The sequence below is a fragment of the Alexandromys fortis genome, unplaced genomic scaffold, assembly GCF_014885135.2.
Source record: "Alexandromys fortis isolate MF-2015 unplaced genomic scaffold, M_Fortis_MF-2015_v1.1 scaffold_151, whole genome shotgun sequence".
In the NCBI taxonomy this organism is placed as follows: Eukaryota; Metazoa; Chordata; class Mammalia; order Rodentia; family Cricetidae; genus Alexandromys; species Alexandromys fortis.
Window position 1 is genome coordinate 2,641,103 of NW_026068043.1, and position 16,157 is coordinate 2,657,259.

The following is a 16,157-nucleotide window of genomic DNA, read 5'->3' on the forward strand; positions in this document are numbered from 1 at the left end:
TGCCCTGTTTTCAGTTAGTGGATGCCGTGTGACCACCTTCTTCACACTCCTGCCGCCACAGTGAACTGTACCCCGAAACTGTAATTCAAAACAAACCGTTTCCTCCTGCAGTGTTTTTGTTGCTGTTGTTTGGTATTTGTTCACAGCACTCAGAATAATTCTACAGAAATCCAACACATTCACTTGAAAAATCTCAGCCATGGCAGGACTTTGCTGTCTAAACCCTTCATAGTTCACTATTGAAAATTTTATATTCACAACCTCATTGAAAACTTTATATTCACAACCTCATAACCAAATTTCTGCCTTTTTAATAACACCATATTTGTAGGGTGAAATCTAACTGTGATTTGATTATCTCTGATGGCTAGTGGTATGGAATACTTTTTCATGTATCTGATTGGCATCCAAGAGTCTTTGAAAAACCAATATGTCCTACTGCATATACTGGCTTTGTGGGAGTCTAGGCAGTTTCGTGGATGCTAACCTTACTAGACCTGGATGGAGGTGGGTGGTCCTTGGAATTCCCACAGGGCAGGGAACCCTGATTGCTCTTTGGGCTGATGAGGGAGGGGGACTTAATTGGGGGAGGGGGAGAGAAAAGGGAGGCGGTGGCAGGGAGGAGGCAATCTTCAATCAATCAATCAATCAATCAACCAATAAAACCAATATGTCTGTTCAGATCCTTTATAAGAAAACACATGGGCTGGGGATGTAGCTTATCTGGTAAAGTATTTATCCAGCAGACACAGAACCCTTAGTTGCATTCACATGCCTATAATCTTATAACTTGCGAGGTAGAGGCAGCAGGGTCAGTTCAAAGTCATGTTCAACTACATTGTGAGTTTAAGGCTGGTCCTGGAATACGTGAGAACCTAGCTTCAAAATAATGCAGTCATAGAATCAAGCAGTGGTTAATTGCAAGGTATCATTAAGGTTACACATCTTTCAGATGTGTATTACTGTAGTGGTTTAGATCAGAGTGTGCAAAAACCCTATGGGAATCTGAGTGTTTTGCTCTCTTGAGGTGGGAAGTCTAACTTTACCCTCAGAGTTGTTTGAGGACTAGGTGGTGTTCCCTTGTGCCTCTGGCTTGCCCTTTACTCCTTTTTTTGTGTGGCTTCTTTGGTCCTTTGTATATATTCTCGCCCTTAAGCCCTCACTGATGAGATTTTCTGCCCTTGGTCATGCTGCTCTCAGTTTGCAGAGTGCTGCCTGTTACAGAGGAGTTAATTTTTTCCCCTAAGGTTTCCTTTCGTCATGCTGTATTTCTCAGATTATCTGGAGGGACTGTAATCCAATTGTAGGGATCCTTCAGGGCTGAGAGCCTAAACTGTTTTAAGCAATAGCATCTGGTTGCCAGGGACTCAACCACTTCGAGTGTGTTAAGGGCGAAAGGCAGCCAACTCTCAATTATCTACAGGAATGCGAGACTGTTGGCGTTTTCAATTCACAGCGCAAAAATCTCACTTAAGCTGATAGATGTGTTCTCATCCTATGACTAAGCTTGGGAGAACTACTTGGTGTCTGCCTGTGCATCTTCCTTCTCCCCTTCTTTTCCTTCTCTCCCAATCACCTTCGGCCTCCCCCTTTTAGCTCCTGTCTCACACTCTCTTGATTCCCCCTGTGATGGTGCCACACCTCTAACCAGTGCGGTTTTATTCATTCTCGATTCCCACTCTTTCCAGTGTTTCTCGTTTCAACCATTCTACTTTACGTGTGTGTTCATTGTGGTTTTAGATTGCATTCACCTAATGATGCTGGAGGTAGTTACTGTTCCTTTGCCCATTTCTTCTTTAGATCCCTAAAATTAGCTGTTCAAACATTTTACCAAAGGAAAGTTCAATTGATTTCTTTGTATTTTTAGAATTGCTAATGTATGTATTCTTTGTAAAAACCTTAATCAGAGAACTATTTTGGAAATATTTTTCTATAATACTGCAAGTCTTCTTGTTTTAACGGTGGTCATATATATATATATTGTGTGTGTGTATGTCTTTAGTGGGGGTGGTATGTGCCCAAGAGAGCAGGTGCCTGAGAAGGCCAGAAGACGGCATTGGCTCTCCTGGAGTTGGAGTTACAGGTTGCTGTGAACCACCAAGAATGAGTAATGGGAAACAAACTGGGTCCTCTAGAAGATCGGAACAAACTCTTAACCACTGAGCAATTTCCACAATCTTCAGAAGGCATTGAAAAGTGTTAATTTCTGATTTGTCAGTTTATCTTTTTTATGGATGTTAATTTTGGCACCACAACAAGGATATAAGACGTTTCTGTGATGTTTACTTGGAGAAATTTCATATGTTTATTGAGTTTTTTTTTATAATTATTTAAGGGCAATTTTTCCAATCAGGTCAAGGTATGGGTTAAAAGTATTTGCATGCAGTTAATGTGTTTTACCACCATTTGCTAAAAGGGCTATCATTTTCGAGGCTGCAGAGCTGATTTAGCAATTAAGAACACTTACAGCTCTTCCAGGGACCTGAATTTGGTTCCTAGCAATTACACTTGTTGGCTTATACCTGCCTGTCACTCTAGCTCCATTGGATCCAGTGTACTCTTCTGGCCTAGGGAGGCACTGTACAAATAGAGAATATGCTCACACACATATGCTTTAAAAAGACTTCTCTATAGAATCATGTTTGTGGCGGAGTGTTGTAGCACATGCTTTTAATTCCAGTACTTGGTAGGCAGAGGTAGGCAGATCTATTTGAGTTCAAGGCCAGCTTGGCCTACAAAATGAGTTCTAGAATAGCTAGGGTTGTTACATAGAGAAACCATGTCTTGAAAAAACAAAAACAACAACAAAAGAATTATATTTGTGTTCTTATTTAAAACCAGCTGCTGGTGTACATGGGTATGTCCTTTCAGACCTTCTTCCTTTTCCATTGGCTTGTGTTTGGTCTTAGGTACAGCCAGGGAACTTTTGTGCGGTGTGAAAGGTGGCAGAACAGAGCATCCTGCCTAGTACTCATTAATCCCTAATAAATATTTATAGATTTCTCTCCTGCTGTGATTGAGCAGCTTTGGATTGGGAATCTTGTTTGCTATTTCCAACAAATTGCAGAGTATATGGCATTTTGCAAGCATATTGATTTTGGGGTTGGAAGACACATTCACATATGTGCGTGTGCTTACATATGTGCATCTGTATATGCACATGGTGAATGTGAACATGTTTGCAGATGCATTCAAGTGTGCATGCTTACATATGTGTGTGTATTCACATTGTGAACGTGACATGTTAGCACATAGGCATTCATGCACATGCATGTGGAGTCCAGAAATTGACAACAGTGTCTTCCTTGAATACATGAATACATTGAGGCAGGGTAATCTCACTTGAGCCTAGATAGTGTGCATTCATCTAGTCTACCTAGTCACTATACATCCAGTTTTCCTATCTCTGCCACCTGAGTGCTGGGCTTGCAGGTCAGTCACTATCTCTTCTTGGCATTTATGTCGGTGCTAGGGTTTTGAACTCTCATGCTTGCCCCATTGACATTTTATCCACAGGCTCCTCTCTTGAACCCTTGATTTTTAAAGATATGAATATTTAAAGCGCCCTCTCTCTCTCTCTCTCTCTCTCTCTCTCTCTCTCTCTCTCTCTCTCTCTCTCTCTCTCTCTCTCTCTCTCTCTCTCTTTCATAGGGTCACATTCACACACTCAACTCCCAATGCTCCTGTTTCCACCTATCAAGTTTTGGTTTGCATGTGTGTGCCACCTTACATGGCTGAGATTAATCTTTAAATGTTGTACAAGAGATTTAAAATATTTTTTTTTGTGTTTGTATATCCAGTCACTAAAAAGTGGAACCCTGAGATTCTGTTCATTAACTTTGTTTAAAACTCCAATGTGGAGAGTAATATGCATATAGTGACAGAAAATTATGAAAGCACTGAACTTATTAAAAAAAACGCTTTTACTTATCACATTAGACCTTTGCAGCTCTTTTACACAGCTACATGGATGGAATAAATAGTTGGCAAAGTAATTCAAAAACAAGCATCGTGTCTCCTAGTAAAACAACCAAAGACTCAGCAGACTTAAACAATGGGAAACACCCTTTAATTTCATGTGACTGGAAGAGCATCTCTGCATCTTCTCCCCACTTCTTTGTTCACTGACCTACTAATCTGTAATTGTCAATTTAGCTTAGCCTGGCTCATCTGAGAGAAGCTTCTCTTGAGGAATTTCCAAGATTAGTTTGGACCATGTGCCAATATTAGGTATTGTCAATATAAGGTATTGTCTGGATTTCTAGTTGATGTAGATGGCCCCAGCCCCTGGGGGTAGTTGTGCTCCTGGGCTGTGTAAGGAAGCCAGCTAAGCATGACCTTGTGATGTAGCCAGCAGGCTTTGTTTCTCCATGGTTCTTGCTTGGAGTCCCTGCCTTGAGTTCATGGTGAACTGCAACCTGGAAGTGTAAGTCAAATAAGCCCTCCCCTGAAGATTTTGTTATGGTGTATGTCAAAGCATCAGAAAGGAAACTATGACAGTCCTGGAGATCAAGTATCTCAGAGCAGATGTTTTGTTTGAACTCCCCCCCCCCTCCACCTTCCATCTGCTCCTACCCTTGGACACACACAGACACACCTCACAGCCACTTCACCAGTTACGGACTGTCCTCAGATTAATGTGATTGGAAACATCAGACAGAGACTCTTTCCAAAACCCATTTTCTGCAAGGCAGGCAAATTGTGCCTTCATTTTCCATCATCTCTACTTCATCTGTAATCAGCAAATGGGGCCCCTCAGCCTGCATTGTGTTTCGTGTGCAATCTGTTAGCCTCCCTGAGTTTGCACAACACTGAACCTTCTCATTTTGAAATTCAGGAGGAGCAGAGGAAGCCTTGGGCAGAAGATTGTAATTTGGGAGAAGGGGAAGTCAAGAATAAGATCACCTGTTCTGAAGAGGGCTGGTTCAGAAGAAAATTGCTTTGCTTCATCAGTGTCTGAGCATCTGAATGGGTGTGCTCCTGTCATCCCGCCCTCCATCTCCAGTGACCTAAAAATCACATAATTTCAAACATTCACAGAACTGATTCCTTTGTGCATGCCTGTGCACTTACCCCCTCTATTGCCAGCAGATGTGTCTAAATCTTTCTGCTTCACAGCCAGGCTTTTGCTGCTATGCGGGTGTTTGGAAATGAATGAATACCCTTAAGCAGATATATCAGACTTATCACTTCCAGCCTCCTCCCAGGGTTGCCCTAGGTGGGGCAGATTTATCTCTGGCTTTTTAGGGTCTTTGTCAGACCCTGAGAAATAAAATGACCTAAAATAGATTAGCAGGAGAGTCACATGTATTTTACACATGAATAGCTGCTACTAAAGGAAAATAAAAATTCTTGCAGGAAGAGCCAAGCATGGGGGCACTTGTCTGTAATCCCAGCACTTACGAAATAGAAATAGGAGGGTCAGGAGTCAGGGTTATCCTTCTGTGACCTAGTGTTTCGGGCCAGCCTGGGGTACTTGAAACAGCCTCAAAACAACAATAACAACAATAACAACCCTTAAAATTGATCTAGCCTGAATGCTTACTTACTGTTTTAAGAGACATATCCAAAATCTTGGTGATATTAAAGAAAGTAGGAGTCATTTCTCCATGTATTTGTGCATATTTTTCTGGGCTGTGACTCCCCATTTCTGAATTTCCGCTCCCCCACTCTAGGCCAGACATCTTACTTTCATCATCTCTTTCTTCCCTCTGTGGGAATGTTTCTTTTCTATTGGGTAAGTGAGGGCAGAGTGTCCCTCTTGAATCTGCTGATTTTCAAGTACCTTTAGTTTACAATAATCCTTCTGCCAAGTGGCATGTTTTCAAGTGGCATGTGCTGCCACCTTTCATTCACTTGCTAAATGCTTTCCTTGCAGAATGAGAAGTGCAGTCACTTTAGAAAAGCGCTGCAGGTATTTCCGATGGACTGTCTCCCTCGGCAACTGCTTGCCTAGTCAACTAACGAATTAACAAGCCTTTGAAATTGTTGCTCATTGATCCCAAATTTTTTTTTTTTTTTTTTTAGAATCCAGACGGCTTCCCTTCGTGTAGCTGCAGTGTTCAGAGTAGCCAGTGTTTCTTTAAGGGAATTCTTAAATAAGTTGCCACTGATGCCTTGATAGTGGGTTGATATATGTACTTTTGCCCATGCATGAAGTCATGCAGTTGTCCTGAACATTGATCGGTTCATATTTTATTTATTGGTTTATAATCAGCCTTTTTATGGTTTGTAATCAGCCCTTTTCTATGTTTATGACCAAAGGAGGACATTGGGTGGGTGTCATGCTGAATTTACCACAGTTTTCAGAGGAACAGAACTTAGAGAATCAATCTATTGATCCATCTATCCATGCATCCATGCATCCATGCATCCATCCATCCATCCATCTATCCATCCATCCATCCATCCATCCATCCATCCATCCATCCAATGTTATCATCCATCTATTTCATCTATCATCCATCCATCTATCTTTTTATCAATAATCTGTCTATAATCTATTTGTGTGTCCTTTTATCTATCTGTCTATCATCCATCCATGCATCCATCTTATTAGTGGCTTAATATCTCTTGTCCAGCTAGTCTAACAATGGCCATTTATAATGGAAGGTCCAAGAATCCAATCAGTCTGTAAAGCTTGATGTTTCAGATGGTTTTCAGTATATGTTGGAATCCTGGAGAAGTGGGCTCTCATGCTGGGTTTGGAATAGTGAGGCAGAGGCAGACAGGCAAAGAGCAGGTATTTTCTTCTTCCATGTCTGCTATATAGGGTGCCACCGGAAGGCATGGCCAAAATTTAAGATAGATCTTCCCACCTCAAAGGATCCAGTTTTAGGATGAATCTCCCCACTTCCAGTGATTCAAACAAGAAAAACCCCTCGCAGGTGTTCCCAACTGCTTAGGTGTAGTCGTGTTGGCAAACGAGAGTAGCCATTACACTGGCCCCTTCACTCTCCACCTTGTTCCCTTAAAACCAGGTCTCATTTGGAGCAGCATGAGGATTTTCCTTTATCTGCCCGCCCCACAGCACTGGAATTAGAAACTGGTGTGCCCCTGTACTCAGCTTTCTAGATGGGTGCTGGGGATTTGAATGTAGGTCCTCATATTTGTACCACAATTGGCCCATCTCCCTATCCTCCTATTCTTGATTCTCTTATTTATATGGGACAGTTTTGCCTTTTCCCAAGATAGTCAATGAAAACATAAGCAATTATTTTACTGGACATTCAGTAATCAGCCAGTAAATATTTATAGATACAGTGAACAAACAGTAGCCTGATTTATTCAAGATTTGCAATCAAGAGACTATAGTCATAAATTTTACAACTATAAATTTTCTTTAGAGATGGGGCATAACATCTAGTGTCTGAAAGCTTAAGGCTCTTAAATTATGAAAAACTCCTTAAAAAGATGGCAGTCCCTTCTTAAGTGGCTACATAGACACAGATTCTCTTGCCCCCACCCTCCAGAGTAGATATTCTCAGCATTAATTAGAGCAATGGTGATTGTACTGCTGTTTCTAAGACCTTATCAGGTCTTTGGGAAGTTAATGTCCTGGCAGGGGTCCGTTTACTCTTTGTAGCTGTTCTTCAGAATCATGAAAATGTCTTGATTAATACGTTACAGGAAAATAAAATAGTTTGAAAAAATTATAATCTCATAAATATTAATTCATATTTGTATGGAATTGGACATAATTTTCAGTATACTTCTGGGCACATCTTCAGTATGAAAGGAGGACTGGTCTTGTAATAAGTCAAATGTGTGAGGCGAATTAATTCTTATTTGTCTAGTTAAGATAGGATCTCTTGGAGCCCACACTACAACTCACTGTGTAGTCTTGAACTTCTGAACCTCCTGTCTTTCCCTCCCAAGTGCTAGGATTACAGACATGCACTCTCACTCCCAGTTTTATGTGGTACTGAGAATGAAACCCAGGTCCTTATGCATGGTAGGCAGATGCTCTGCCAGCTGAGCTACACTCATAACCCAATATTGTGCTGAATAGCTATGGATGTTTTAGCTACTTGGATTTGTGTATTTCGAAAGAAAATCTTAATGACTGATTATTTTTTTTTTGGCTTATTCTAAAGCAAGTGGGGTTACTGCAGCCAGCTGTTCTGTTTTCTGCCTTTTCCTCTTTCAAGGGATTATGGTACCACATACACAGGCTCCCTGATTCAGATTCAAGCCATACGCATTCAACTCCAGCCCTCCGGTCTGAGTGTCCCTTTGCTGTCTTTTCTTTATTCCCTTACTGCTCCCGGCAGTTCCAAGTCTCTGGAGCTGTAGTGGATGTATGTGGCTGTGCTCACACCTATAGTCCCAGCACTAGGATGGCAGAGAGAGGAGGAGCTAATAGGGCTTGCTGGTCAACCAGCCTTGTTGCATACACAAATTCTGGGCCAATGAGAAACTGTCTCAGAAACAAGGAGAGCAACTGGGCAAGACACTCACCCATACCCAAACACATCCACACAGGGGAATAGAATCCACTCATCTGTGGTATCACTAGGGGTTCAGGAGACTTGACCACCATGTCTGTCTCCATCCCCTCATTCTAACCTTATTTAGTCTGTATTTAGGCTGTGACTTTAGATCCTCATGTGACCACCACTTCCCTTTCCTTTTCTTTTCTGCAGAAAGATGTAGCAGTTAAGCCTCAGGAAAGAGTGGAGAAACGGCAGACTCCTCTGACCAAGAAGAAACGAGAAGCTCTTACCAATGGTTTGTCTTTTCACTCCAAGAAGAGCCGACTCAGCCACTCGCACCACTACAGCTCAGATCGAGAAAATGACCGCAACCTCTGCCAGCACCTTGGGAAGAGAAAGAAGTTGCCAAAGGGACTCAGACAGGTGAGCAAGCCTGGTTCATTCTTAACTAGGACCTTTTCTTCCCTCCTGTGCCTCTGTAGTTCTCAGTGGGTGGCAGTTTTCTTAATATGATGATGCAGTAATTGTTTTTGGAAAGTTGTATGCATGATTGTAAACAAGAGGGTCACGCTCTAGCTGTGTCCTCCACATTTGACTAACACTCCACCGTTGTCAGTCTTTCATTTCAATGTTGGGTGCACATCAGAGCTCTCTGCAGTGCTGGTGGTACAGAGATCTCGCTATATGGTGGTCATGGCCTGGCTTCTATGGAGAGGTCCATGGTGAGGACAGATGGTTGGGATAAATTGGTCTTAGCCAATATAAATCTCAGGTTCCGATGTGCTAAAAATGGTGGTCTGTGTGGGAGCAGGGCCTTACATAAAGTTCATACTGTGACATTTGAGAGGGCACTGGCGCTGAAGTGTGACCATCTGTGTGCCACCATTGGTCTCCACTACGCTGAGACTCAGGATGGTCTTTGTAGTCGTTTGAACAGAAGTTTTGTTGTGGGCATGGTCTCTGGCCTGCTGATAATTAGCTGAGAAGGATCCAGAAACAGTTAACAACACTTTGCGTTTGGGGAGCCTTTCTGCCTTTGGAAATCCCTAGGTGAGGTGGATTGATACTGAGAAAGTTGTCCCGAGCAGTTTCTCTTCACGCCGCTGTGTCCGTGCTTGTAGAGTTACAATGCATCCTGTGTTTTGTTTGATTTTAGAGAGGTGAGATTGGCTGTCATTTAAGAGGAGCTAAGGAAGGAGTCTTAGTTGACAGAATGGTGACTGCGCAGGCCATTTCACGTTTGCAGAGATATCTCTGCAGAGGATAGGATCTGAGATTGCCCTTAAACAGCAGCGGTTCTAGCCTGGCGGTGGTGGCGCACGCCTTTAATCCCAGCACTCAGGAGGCAGAGGCAGGTGGATCTCTGGCAGTTCGAGGCCAGCCTGGTCTACAAGAGCTAGTTCGGGACAGGCACCAAAGCTACAGAGAAACACTGTCTCGAAAAACCAAAAAAAAAAAAAAAAAAAAAAAACCAACCCCCCCCCAAAAAAAACAAAAAAAAACCCAAAAACAAAGAAAAAAAACCCAGTGGTTCTAAAACCTCATCAGCTATCACAGCCATATCATGTACTATGTCAATCACAAATCCCCAGCCTCTGTCTATGAGCTTAGGGAATCTTTACTGTAAACTTTGCAGCTTGATCATGGTCAGGCTACTTTGGAAGTCACTTGTGTAAAACTTCAGAAGTGTATTCTGAGTTATGACGAGCAGCTAGAGGTTTGGAAAGATAAAAATCCCTAAGAGGATAGAATGAGCTGCTTGGTGTCATAAAGAGAATGAAGGACATTCCTTTGTAGAAACATGGAGAGGGATGGATGTCAGTGAGAACACAGAAGCCCTGTATTGTAATGTCCTCAGATATGACCCAAGGCACCACCAAACGCACTTGCCAGTAGTGTTCTTAACATTTATCTGTAGTTACACAGTCTACAGTAACTGTGCTACAGGCCTTTGGTGTATGGCATAGCTAGCAAGACATCCAGTAACCTTGCCTCGTGAGGAGTCACCATGTGTGCTTTAGAGGGATGGAAACTGGGACTGCAGGGGATGAAGAGCTCTTCAGAGAACACCTTGAAGGGCGGGGTTTAGACACAGGCTCTCTAGCCCCATAGTTTTCTCTGATTCCCCTTAAATATTATGTTGTCTTTGTTTGATGTTAGAATTGGGCATAGAGAGGAAAGAGCCGCAGATCATAGGATGGAGGGAAGATGACCTACAACTCTTTCGAGAAACAACATGGGCAGACAGCATATTTGGTCTTGGAAGCCGCTCTCCATGAAGGCATAAGATGTAGCAGGATAAACTGTGTTCACAGCAGGAATACAGAGTTGGAAAGTTAGATAGTAACCAAAGATAAATAAAGATCCTTTGAGTGTGTGTGTGTGTGTGTGTGTGTGTGTGTGTGTGTGTGTGTGTGTATGTATGTGATGGGTGTGAGGAGCTGGGGAGAGGGATGGAAGACTAGGGTCTGTAAGAGATGATGTTGCTCTGGAATTTGTGTTTCTAACTGATATGAAAATACAATCACCAGTGGAGAGAGGCTACAATTTTGACACCTTCAACCCAGACCCTCTTGCCTTTTTAATATGAAGTAGAACTGACCTTTTCAGGCAAGAGACCACTTTACTTCCATGTGGAGGCCAAAAGTTATGTCTTCTTCACTTACCTGATCTCACTTTTCTTTCCTCAGTCTTAATGTACTTCTTGTGATTTCTGTGCAACCAGGGCTTTCATGGTTCATTTCTGTAAACATTAATAATCATAACAGAAGACTTGGGGTCATGTGTCTGGATTTTGATTAACTTTTGGTCTTCATGGTCAAATGCTACTTTTGGTACTATTGTTATTTGAAATCCAAGCTTTCTTTGTTTTATGTTTGAAGAGTACTTTTTTTCACAAATAATCAAGATTTCTACCTTTCACCTATAATTCCAAAGACATATTTTCATATGGCCTTTCTTCATGCATGAATGTACTAGTTTGTTAATAATTTTATTTACGAGAAACTGAGGTGAGAACGTGATACTTGTTACTGGTAAATAATCTCTGCTGCTACCCTACTGAAAAATGAATTTCCTGAAGTTGGTTTCTTAAGTTATTCCTTCTGAGCCTCATGATTATTTAAATTACCAATAATGTGATCAAATAGAGTGCCATAGAGATCTGTGAAGGAAGACCATAGTGGGTGGAAAGAACACAACTTGTTTTAAGTTTGAGTAATAGCTCTATGTAGACATTTAAATGAGAGGAGAAACATTTGTATGGTTCGGTATCCTGTCTTGTGTGAACACTGACTGTTAAAAGGTGAGACACAGTATGTTTAGAATTCTAGGACTAGATGGAAGTGATTGAGATGGGTCAACAGGTAATGGCCCTTGCTACCAACCCCAATGACCCACGTTTAATCTTTGGTACTCACATGGTAGAAGGAAAAGAACCAACTCCAGTAAGTACATACACTCACATATAACACACACACACACACACACAATAATTAAAACATCTTAGAACGATAGGTAGGATTGCTTTTGTGTTGTGCTAGGGCAATATATATCACAGTCCTTTTTTTTTTTTTTTGTCCTTTGACTCCTTGCCTGTAGAGTAACTGAATCTGATGAATCTGATTGTCTGTGCTTGATGGGGGTCTTCAGAGTGAACCTTGAGGAGCGTTTTTAAATTAATGGATTGTCCTTTAGTGCCTCTGGCTGAGGGAGTTAGAGTCTGAAGACTTACAGATGATGATGGGTATGTGAAGAGAGGGCCTGGTCTTCCTTCTTGACATGCGGGGAGTGAATTAACTTTGCATTCTATTAGGGTGGCATTTCCTGAGCAGGCAACTTAATACATGGCTTTCCTGTAATTATGGAAGACATTACTCTTTAGTAGAGAGGAAATAATAGGATTTTTTTTCCCTGAGAGTCTGTTGGAGGCAACTAATCTTTTCACTCTGAGAGTGCAATTATATACTTTTAAGAGAGAATGGGAAAAAAAGGTGTAGTTCTAAAACCAAATTGCTTTTCCTTCCCTTGTCTGATTATAAAACCACGGCTCCTATGATATGTTTCCATTCTGTCAAAAGAAAGTGTTTTAATTGGCACTTAGCTTATTTGCTGGATTTTGTTTTTATGGACAAATACTTACTGTCTTAGAAGAGAGCTGATCATTAACTGCCTTGCCAAATGGTTACAGGTTTGAACAACTCTGTCCCCAGTTCTCAAAAGAGCAGAAAAATAGATCCGATCAAAGGAGCAAATTGCTATGACACAAAATAGTGAATGTCTCTGTGACCTGCTGTTTTCAAAGCTTTCTCGCAGGGAAAGACATCTACCCTCATCCTCCAAAGTCAAAGTCAAAGTCCACCAAAGTTCACCCTAGGTAACTAACTGACTTTTTTACTTATAATTACTTATAATTCGGGGTGTGAGCCTTTCTGACAGTAGTGTGGGTGACTCAAAAACAGGAGCCCTGGAAAGTATTCTCTTAGTATAGCTGATGGTTTCTCCATGGCCTTGTAGATGGAGTTTCTTTAGTTGGCCTTGGCCAACCTGTATGCAACAGTACCTCCACAAAACTAGTGACCACTTGTAAATTGACAAAATTGCATACACAAATTTGGCTACAAAGTGGCTGAAGGCTCAGGTGAGGTCTCAATGATCCTCCCTACTTTTCCCTTCTTGGGGAAATGTCAGTAGTCAACAGGTCCCATCACAGTGGACAAACAGGCATAGCCGATATCATTGAGATGTTGGCTGTTTGGATTGTAGGATAGTTACCTCAGGTGATGTTTCTCCTGTATAGAGATAATGAATTCTTACAGTGTGTGCCGTCATTGGAACCGTTAGCTTTGACTGTTGATGACAGAAGGAATGTGACTTAGTTCTGCTTTGACTTGGGGGCATATGGAGAGGAAACTGTACCTCTCCATAGGACCTTTCTTCTTTAATTGGCATATTATATCACACTGTAACCACCAAGGAATACAAAGCTGTGTGTTTCCTAACCCTCTAACCAAAGTATGGCTTCTCACAGAGCATTTGGGGAAAATTTAACCCTTCCCTGATCAATAAGGAAACTTTGATTTTCTTTCTCATATATGTCTTAGCTTCTAGACCATAGGAGTTTCTGCTTTCAAAATTTAGTACTTTGTAGCTTAAAGCACAGAGAAGACAAAGAATTTTAAAAATAATGTTGCCATGATGAAAAGTTGATGAGAGTTGGGAGGACTCTGAGCTTCAATTGGAGTTCTAAATCTCTGTTTCAACAATTACTTTGTCCTCTCTAATATGAACTGCACCAGGAGGAAATAGTCTAAAGCAAGCGAGAGCCCCTCATTTGGTTATGTGAACATGTGTGTGCATGAACGTGTGTGTGCGCGCATATGATGCATATGCACGTGCACAAATATGTGAATGTAAGTGTATGTGGAAGCCAGAGGACAGTCTCAAGATATCTCTGGCCAAGAACTTGCTAATTCAGCTGAACGGGATGTAGTTGGGTGATGGAAGTTGTTGTCAAGGACATTGTGGTCCCTGGCATGAACACAAATTGAATGATGAGGAAGGACACCAAAGATCAAGGAATGGTAAAAGAAAAGTAACAGATTCATCTTTTAGGATGGGAGAAACCTAAGGTTGAAAGTCCTTTAAACATAAGATGCTTTGCGTAGTTTACAAAGCCCCTGAGACTCTTTTTTTTTTTTTTTTTTTTTTTTTTTTTTTTTTTTTTTTTTTTTTGCCATGCCTAGATGCCCACCCCTACGCCTTTTGACATTTCTCATAGAAGCATCGCCTGGGAACAAGAAGTTGCTGTCTTAGGGAGTCTGCCCTAGTTTGCTCCACCTACCATGTTCCTGGGTACTCTGATTTATCAGTCTCCTTTCAGAGTTTATCACACACTGGGAAGGGGCAGTAACCTCTAGCTGCTTCTTGCTCAGGTGAGGTGCGAGGAATCTATTCGGTGTGTTTCCAGGAGAGAGGTGACTTTTATGAGGCAGTTTCCCGTGGCGAGTTAGGGTACTGTCACACAAGTCTTGCAGGCGGTGCATCTGGAGCTCTGTCTGTAGTCCCTTCTGTAGAAGCAGAGGAGCAGAAGGAATAAAGGATAGAGCTAGAGGCTACTTCAGCATAGCCAGAATCTGCCTTCCTTTCTCAGGAAAGTTCTGTGTATTAGCAACCAGTCCACGGTTGGTCCCAAGAGTGATGAACCCCGCATCTGTTTTTAGGCACTTCGATGGCTCTTGAAGTTTATAGTATAGTCAGTGTGAGGTCTCACCCAAATGGCTTCTGGTGAGGGAGAGAAGAAATTTAACCATCATTTGAAAATGGTACTAGACCCGTGTCTCTTAGCTGCAGATAGACACTGCAATATTGGGATTGAGGCAATTTCATGATATTTTTTGTCTGGGAAGCATTTTTTTTTTCCTGATCGAAAGGTAAAATCATTTAATGAAAGATAGTTGTCAGAGTAGTGTTTCATATGGAATTAAGTCTAATATCTAGGGAATGTGATCCTTTAAACCGTTAAACACACAATACATTCTACTCTTTAGTTATGCTTTGGAGCCTGTCCTGGAACTCACTTTGGAGATCAGCCTGGCCTTGAACACACAGAGATCTGCCTGCCTCTGCCTCCCTGAGATTAAAGGCATGTGCCACCACTGCCCAGCACCAGTGTGGTACTCTTAAATACTGTGTAATATTTAGACAAAACTTGGGCATAAACTAAACAATTAAGCTTTTATTACACAAACACCTTTTTATAAAGCCATCCTTGTAATGATGATGGCGAGTAGACTAGTAGCTCCTCTAATTTAAGCAGAGATTTTACATCAGTGTTTTGAACTTTGACCTTTTACATACTTTTCTCAGACATTTGTAGCTTGCTTAAGGTTTCCAGCTTTCTTTTTCATTCATGATAATCATACAACCATCTTATGAAATACAGTAACATTAACAAATCCATATTTAGTGAGCCTTTCTTTGATGGTCTTTTTCAAGCATGGCAGGTGTTTGGCTTAGAAGATAGTGTTGTGTAGTACCACCTTAAAAAAAGAAATTTGAATCAAAATTGCACACATTATAAGTTAATGCATACTGCTAAAAGTTTGGGACTTGGAAATTGCTAGTAACCCTGCATGGGTGTTGAGTGTTAGATAGGAACCTTTTCCTTTGTCTGGAAAAATGACTACAACAGAATTAAACATGGTAGAATGTTTGTTTGACATTGCCAATTGTAAGGTATAGACATAGGACTCTACTCTAAGGGCAGAGGTTGATCATGGTCTCTTGAAATAAGAGCGGCGGGGCTGCGTCCCCAACACCCCGGCCGCTTGCTAGCTCATGCCCGAAATAACAACACACAAACTGTATTCATTTAAGAACTGCTTGGCCCATGAACTCTAGCCCTTACAGGCTAATTCTCGCACCTGGACTAGCCCATTTCTAATGATGTGTGTAAGCACCCCAAGGTGCGCTTACTGGGAAGATTCTAGCCTCCGTCCAACCTGGTCGGAGTTTCATGGCGTGTGCCTGGGAGAGCAAAGCAGGGCCTCTGCTCCAGAGAGCAGAGCTGTCGGGTCTACCCAGGAGCAGAGCAGAGTCTGACCTCACTTCCTCTTCCGCCCAGAATTCTATTCTGTTTATTCCACCCACCTATGTTCTAAGCTATGAGGCCAAGCAGTTGGTATATTATAATTAACCAATTACCTTCCTCCATCAATGGTC

The 16,157-nt window shown here is 41.7% G+C and overlaps 1 protein-coding gene across 9 annotated transcripts in view; it reads left to right on the forward strand.

Moving 5' to 3' along the window:
- Auts2 (activator of transcription and developmental regulator AUTS2) overlaps positions 1–16,157 on the forward strand; it is a 1,106,765-nt gene that overhangs the window by 275,079 nt on the left and 815,529 nt on the right. For all 9 annotated transcript variants that reach the window (XM_050166142.1, XM_050166146.1, XM_050166147.1 and 6 more), the window contains exon 2: positions 8,646–8,858. In XM_050166142.1, the coding sequence (XP_050022099.1) occupies positions 8,646–8,858 (213 nt within the window). The remainder of the gene's footprint in view (positions 1–8,645; positions 8,859–16,157) is intronic.